At 41.9% G+C, this 6,912-nt stretch overlaps 1 protein-coding gene across 13 annotated transcripts in view; it reads right to left on the bottom strand.

Annotated features, from left to right (window-relative positions):
- Positions 1-5,654: 5,654 nt before the first annotated feature.
- LOC105727565 (guanine nucleotide-binding protein G(s) subunit alpha) overlaps positions 5,655-6,912 on the bottom strand; it is a 57,043-nt gene continuing 55,785 nt past the window's right edge. For all 13 annotated transcript variants that reach the window (XM_012467532.2, XM_012467535.2, XM_064382550.1 and 10 more), the window contains 3 exons: positions 6,709-6,839; positions 6,457-6,524; positions 5,655-6,177 (listed from right to left, as the gene is read on the bottom strand). In XM_012467532.2, coding sequence (XP_012322955.2) covers positions 6,031-6,177; positions 6,457-6,524; positions 6,709-6,839 — 346 coding nt within the window. In that variant the 3' untranslated portion in view covers positions 5,655-6,030. The remainder of the gene's footprint in view (positions 6,178-6,456; positions 6,525-6,708; positions 6,840-6,912) is intronic.

Raw genomic sequence — 6,912 nt, 5'->3', positions numbered from 1 at the left:
ACCCATTCATTACTATTTTATTGAATTTCTAAAATATAAATCAGTATTAAATTTTGGCAAATACTACTGTATTTGTTCATACTGAACCAACCTTGAATTCCTAGAATAAAGCTTACTTGGGCATGATGTATTATTTTTTAATGCAATATGGAATTATGTTTGCTTATATTTTAAAATATTTACATTGATATTCATTGATATTCATAATTGAGATTAATCTAATTTTATTTTTGGGTGCAAAGATTTTGGGTGCAATCTTTGGCATCCTTTGGAATCAATAGTATACTTTATAAAAATAATTTTGAGGGTTTCCTTATGTTATGCTATGGAATAATTTAAGAAGCATTCAGATTATTTGACTTTCAAAGGTTTAATAGAATTCCCCTGTAAAACTACTCGGGTCTGGTACCTTTTTCCTGTTCCTCATTAAAAAAAAATGAAAATATAATGTATGTACTAAAAAGTTCCAAATTCTAAGTGTAATTAGTGAATTTTCTAAGTGTAATTAGTGAATTTTCTCTAATGAAATATATATGTATTATTTCAGTGGGTATATCTGAAAGATAAGAACTCTTGAAAATCATGGTACTCCTATCACACATAAAAAGTTAACACGAGTATTTATATGTGTGTGTGTGTGTATATATATATATATTTGTTGTTGTTGTTGTTGTTTGTTTGTGATGGAGTCTCACTCTGGGGCTGGAGTGCAGTGGCACAATCTCGGCTCTCCTCCTGTGTTCAAGCTATTCTCCTGCCTCAGCCTCCTGAGTAGCCGGGATTACAGGCGCGTGCAACCATGCCCACCTAATTTTGTATTTTTAGTAGAGATGGGGATTCACCATGTTAGCCAGGGATGGTCTTGATCTCCTGACCTCATGATCTGCCTGCCTTGGCCTCCAAAAGCTCTGGGATTACAGGTATGTGCTACCGTGTCCAGCCTTCAGATGGAATATATTTGTTTAACCAGCATTTAGGTCAAGAACAGAAACTTGCTAGCATCCTAGAAGCTTCCCTCGTGTTTCCTTCTCATCATTAGCTTCCCATCCCAGCGAGAATCTGGAACCTTCTTGTCATGGAGGCCTCTCTCTGTGCTTTGTGTTCTCTATGGTAACTGGTCGGCTTAGACTTAGGATGTCTCCGCTGGGGTCAATTTTGGTAAACAGTACTTTTTTCAATGATTATCTATTTCATCCAGGCTTTCTAATTTATTTACATAGAATTATGCAAGTTGTTTTCTGGGTTTTATCCCCCTCACCCCCATTATCTTCTCTAAGCCTTAAAACTATAGTCATTGGATACATTTTTTTCAGAAGTTCCATCGAGGTACATAAAATGGGACATTATAAATCCCTCTTGGCTTGATGCAGTGGCTCATGCCTGTAATCCCAGCATTTTGGGAAGCCAAGGAGGGTGGATCACCTGAAGTCAGGAGTTTGAGACCAGCCTGGCCAACATGGTGAAATCCTGTCTCTAATAAAAATACAAAAAGTTAGCTGAGCGTTATGGTGGGCATCTGTCATCCCAGCCACTAGGGAGACTGAGACAGAAGAATCGCTTGAACCCGCGAGGTGGAGGTTGCAGTGAGCCGAGATCACACCACTGCACTCCAGCCTGGGTGATACAGCGAGACTCAAGAAGTAAAGAAAGAAAAGGAAAGAAAGGAGAGAAAGAGAGAAAGGGAAAAAGGGAAAGGAAGGGAAAGAGGGGAGGAAGTATGGGAGGGAGGGAGGAAAGGAAGGAAGGAGGGAGAAAGAAAGAGAAAGAAGAAAGAGATACTTTTCTGTTACTTTTACATTTCTAAATACACATAAATAGCTGGATATCTATGTGTATTTCACAAGGTGAAAAGTGAATGAAGAGGCCTCTACGAAAGACTGACAAAAGAGGACAAAAGAGATTTGGTTGAGCTGTCTCTCCCCTCTTTCTTCTGCCTTCAGTTGTACTGTGACACCATCTTGCAACTATGAGAGAGATGCCAAGGGAATTGTGGACACATTAGTCCTGTCATTGATGAACTGCTGGAATAACAGGGACCACCTACCTCTAGAATTCTTGGTAAGTGGATACAAATTTCTGTTTGCCTGTGCCATTCTGGGTCAGGATTCTGTTACTTGCAGCTAAATGCATTCCTAACTGATACAGTAAATAAAATAGGCAAAATCAGAAGACTTTTGTTGTTCATAGCATACATATTTTTTAATGTGGGAAAATTATCCTAGAGATGCAAAGTCCTTCAACTCTTAAATAGGAACATGTGTAGCAATTACTTAAATTAAGTGCTTGTTGCAATGACTTTTTTAGTATAACCTTTATTAAAAGCATGATTTGCTTAAATTATTCACAATGCTTTAGATATCATTTGCCTTTTTAACGTTTGAGCTAACATTTGCACAATGGGATAGGACCTGTTGTACAGATTATGGGATGCATTTTAACAGGGCTTTGAAAGGATTAAATGAGATCATCCATATACAGAGTCTAGAACAGTGCTTGGCACATGGTAAAGTCCTCCATAAGTGTTATTATTATTATTTTGAGACAGAGTCTCGCTCTGTCACCCAGGCTGGAGTGCAGTGGCACGATCTTAGCTCACCGCAACCTCTGCCTCCCAGTTCAAGCTATTCTCCTTGCCTCAGCCTCTTGAGTAGCTGGGACTACAGGTGCCCCCAGGACTACACACTCAACTAATTTTTTGTATTGTTAGTAGAGATGGGGTTTTACTATGTTGGCCAGGATGGTCTCGAACTCCTGACCTCAGGTGATCTGCCCACCTCAGCTTCCCGAAGTGTTGGGATTACAGGCGTGAGCCACCATGCCTGGCTGTTAATTATTATGTTTTAATAACAAATTTAAATAATGATGTTAGCTATTAATACTTGATGGCTGGCTTCTTCTCATCGTTTACATTCTCAGAAGAAAATGTGCCACATCAGAGAGGCCCTCCCAGCTATTCTATCTAAAGTGAAATTCCTTCTCAAATACCTCCCATTCCCCACTGCCCTCATCCTGCTTATTGCTTCAGAGATTTTGTAACCAACTGTAATTCTTTTTATGATTTATTTAGCAAGCGTGTGTCTCCCTCGCTAGAACATGAACCCCATGAGAGCAGAATTCCCTCTGGCTGGCATAGATCTCATAGTCTCAATGTATTTATTGAGTCAAAAGATGACCAAAACCATCCAAGAAAGCATTATAGTAAGAGGATGCCATGGCCTATGTAGAAGGGCTATTGCAGATGTGGCCATTTTGGGGGGCATAATTCTGTGCACATTTAAGTAAAAGTGGAGGTAAATAAAAATTCTGTCTAATTCTAGACCCTTCTCACATTGTGTGTGGGGGCCCTAATGGTTTATTATTATCATGTTCAATCCAAAAATTCATGGTCATTTATAATATTTGGCTTACACATCTCTATGAAGTGTGGCGCAAATTTTTACCTTTAAAAAATAGGCTGTTTTGCACTCGAATAGGGATTTTAAAATCAGATTAAAATTTTTTTTGAAATAATGGCTTATTGTAATCAAAGATTAGTAACATTCTTTATAATTTTTTTGTTTTTCAAAGATCTTAAAATTTAGATTTTAAAATAGCTCTGTAGAAGTTTTGTTTGATGGCTGGGAGTGGTGGCTCATGCCTGTAATCCCAACACTTTGGGAGGCTGAGGCAGGTGGGTCACGAGGTCAGGAGTTCGAGACCAGCCTGGCCAACATGGTGTCTAATAGAAAACTACAAAAATTGGCTGGATGTGGTGGCACATGCCTGTAATTCCAGCTACTCGAGAGGCTGAGGCAGGAGAATTGCTTGAACCCAGGAGGCCGAGGTTGCGGTGAGCCAAGATAGCACCATTGTACTCCAGCCTGGGCAACAAGAGCGAAACTCGTCTCCAAAAAAAAAAAAAAGTTTTGCTTGATACCAGGGTCAAAGGGAAAAGGGAAACAAAATGTTTTAAATAGCAGTGACGAACCCTAACATAGGGAAGCAAGTCTCAAACACAACGGGGTGACTGGTGGGGACAAAGCCCTGACCTGGTAGGGAGGCAGGAGTCTGGCCAGTGCCACGGTCTGTGGGACGAGGCCCTACCCACCCGGGTATGGAACCCCACGGTGGCCTATAGGACTTTTGCTGGGGGTCACAGTTCATGGATTCCTGATAACTGATGTCATGGGAAGAACACCAGGAGATCTTTTCTTCTTTTCTCCAAAGCCTACCCAGTAGTAGGCTTTGGCTACTTGAGTTTGAAGCTTATCTTCCCGGCTCAGTAGAGACCTCTGTTGGGGCCTCTCTGGGCCTCATTGGTAAAATGGCAGCTCAACCTATCCATTGGGCAATGGCTAGCAATAGTAGATGCCTGATAACTGTGACTTTTGTGGCCCTTCTAGACGATACCATGAAGTCTCTGTCACTTATGACCAACAAAGTGGCATTCTGGCGTATCATTTTCATTGCCGTAACTGCCCTATGGCCTGGGAATTTTGTTTTCTAATTTTGATGGATATGTGGCTAGAGCTGTGACAATCTCATGTGCATTATGCGAAGATTACAGAATTTCTATGTAAAAGGGTCATACAGGTGGTCATCTTGGAAGAGGAGCTAGGGGCTGGGGCTCAACCTTGATTCTCACTGAGTACCTTTACCGGGATGAATGTTTGTGTGGCACGCTGGTCTTGTGGTTGCACTTGATAGCCGCTGTCCTGGTTTAGGTGTGTTTATTTGGGGTGCTTTGGAGGATTATGGAAACTTGTGGGCTGGTCTTTTGGCTACATTTGCATAGCAAGTCCCAATTTTTATTTGGATTGTGTATTTATTTGGGGGGCTTTTGAGGGCTTTGTACTAAAAATTGCATAGCAAGCACATGTGGACCAAATGTTATGTGAAGTTTGATGGAAATGCAGGTATTTGCTACTTTCTGCCCCCTTTGGAGCTCATTGCTCACCTCTGGTGAGCTATACTGTACGATTCACTTGGGTGAGAGTAATCTGATCTAGAAAGTAGAATGGGAAATAGATTTGGGGCCTGGATTACAGAATGAGCTTGAAGTCCCATCTGGCCAGCTTCAGAGGCCATCCTTGATGCTGGTCTCTTCCTCCCACCCTTCCTGGGAGCCACCCAGGAAGTGACCACATAAGTGACCACAGCTTGGGGGATAAGCCTAGGGGTGAAAGACTAGGGAACCCCAGAACCTCAGATATAAGCCACACTCCAACCCATGAGTGTGGACCCCTATCCCCACTCTCAATGATGGTGAATGTTTGCTTTTTATTATAAACCACATAGCCCCAGAGGTTTATTAGCTATTTATTTGTATATCTTTTAAGTTGCATGCTTATATACTGTGCCATTTTTCTGATGGTTTTGCTTATTAATTTATAAAAAGTCTTTGCTTATTAGGGAGATCAACCCTTTGTTAGATTTCTACCCACCCCAGGCCCTTCCCCCATTCAAATTATTTTAAGAAGTGTGATTTTCATTTTTGTAGCCACCCCCAACCACCTTATGGCCTTTAGGTCTGAGGTTGTAAGAAAACATACAGTAGTGAGATTTTATACACACTTCACCTTGGGGTCTCCCAACTTTTGATGTGAGGACCGAGTCAAAACCATGAACCACGGGAATTCGCTCCAAACTGCAAACAACTCACGGGAATCCCATCATTCTTTGCTCACATTTAATTTTTATTTTGATTTTTTTAATGCTGCACAACACAATATTTATTTCATTTGTTTCTTTTATTTCATTTTATTTCTGTTTGTTTGTTTGCTGCTGTTATTTTATTTATTTTTACTGAAAGGGAACTTTTGTGGCCTTTTTTTTTTTCCTTTTTCTTTTTCTGTAGGCTGCCTTAAGCTTTCTAAATTTGGAACATCTAAGCAAGCTGAAGGGAAAAGGGGGTTTCGCAAAATCACTCGGGGGAAAGGGAAGGTTGCTTTGTTAATCATGCCCTATGGTGGGTGATTAACTGCTGTACAATTACGTTTCACTTTTAATTAATTGTGCTTAAGGCTTTAATTAAATTTGGGGGTTCCCTTCTTAGAGCAGCTCGTACTGACGAAGGTGCATGCGCTGGATGATGTCACGGCAGTCGTTGAACACACGGCGGATGTTCTCAGTGTCCACAGCGCAGGTGAAGTGAGGGTAGCAGTAATGGCGCCCATCCCCACTGGCAGTGCTGATCCTCTGCGGGCACAAACGCAGGGACTCGTCAGGGACACCCTCTTCAGCAACCACCCTATCACCAGTGGGGACACCCACCACCAGGGATGGCTGTTGGCCAGCCTCTGATGTCTTATTAAAAGGAAAAGGAGGGGTGCAGAGAACTCAATTCCAAACTGAATGTGTGTGAACTAAAACCGCGGAACTGGGTAGCTGAACCCCTGAATTTGGAATTAAGTAAATTTACATCCATGAGAAAAAGAGGAGGAGCAAGAGATGAAACTAAAGACAGGCTCAACTCACCAGAAACTCATCTCGAATGAAGTACTTGGCCCGGGTCACGCGTGGGTCCTCTCCGGGCTCGGGAGTAGCTATTAAAAAAGGGAACATGTATTAATGTAATTAGAAGTTCAAGCAGAGCTAGGGTGCTAACATCATGGTAGCTCCTGAACTCTTCAAAACTCTGATTTTTCCATATGAGAATCAGTAGGAGTGGGGTGAGGGTTTTCAGAACCACTGCAATGAACAGCCAGCAAGAGTGGAAGCTACACATACCATCCTCAGGAGTAGTGTAGCGAGCAAATTCTGGAAAGTAGTCCTCAATCTTCGATTTCCCAGCAAGGACTTTCTCAGCGAGCAGATCTTGCTTGTTGAGGAACAGAATCACAGAGATGGTACGCAGCCATCTGCAAGGAGGGAGCCCGTGTGAATGCCTGGGAGAAGCACACTTTGGGCCAGGGGTCTGGAATGCGGGCCAGG

This window comes from Aotus nancymaae, unplaced genomic scaffold (assembly GCF_030222135.1).
Source record: "Aotus nancymaae isolate 86718 unplaced genomic scaffold, 86718_ANA_hifiasm-v0.15.2.pri h1tg000029l, whole genome shotgun sequence".
Lineage (NCBI taxonomy): Eukaryota > Metazoa > Chordata > Mammalia > Primates > Aotidae > Aotus > Aotus nancymaae.
Note: the sequence above shows the minus strand (reverse complement) of the source record. Positions and strands in the feature narration are given on the sequence as shown.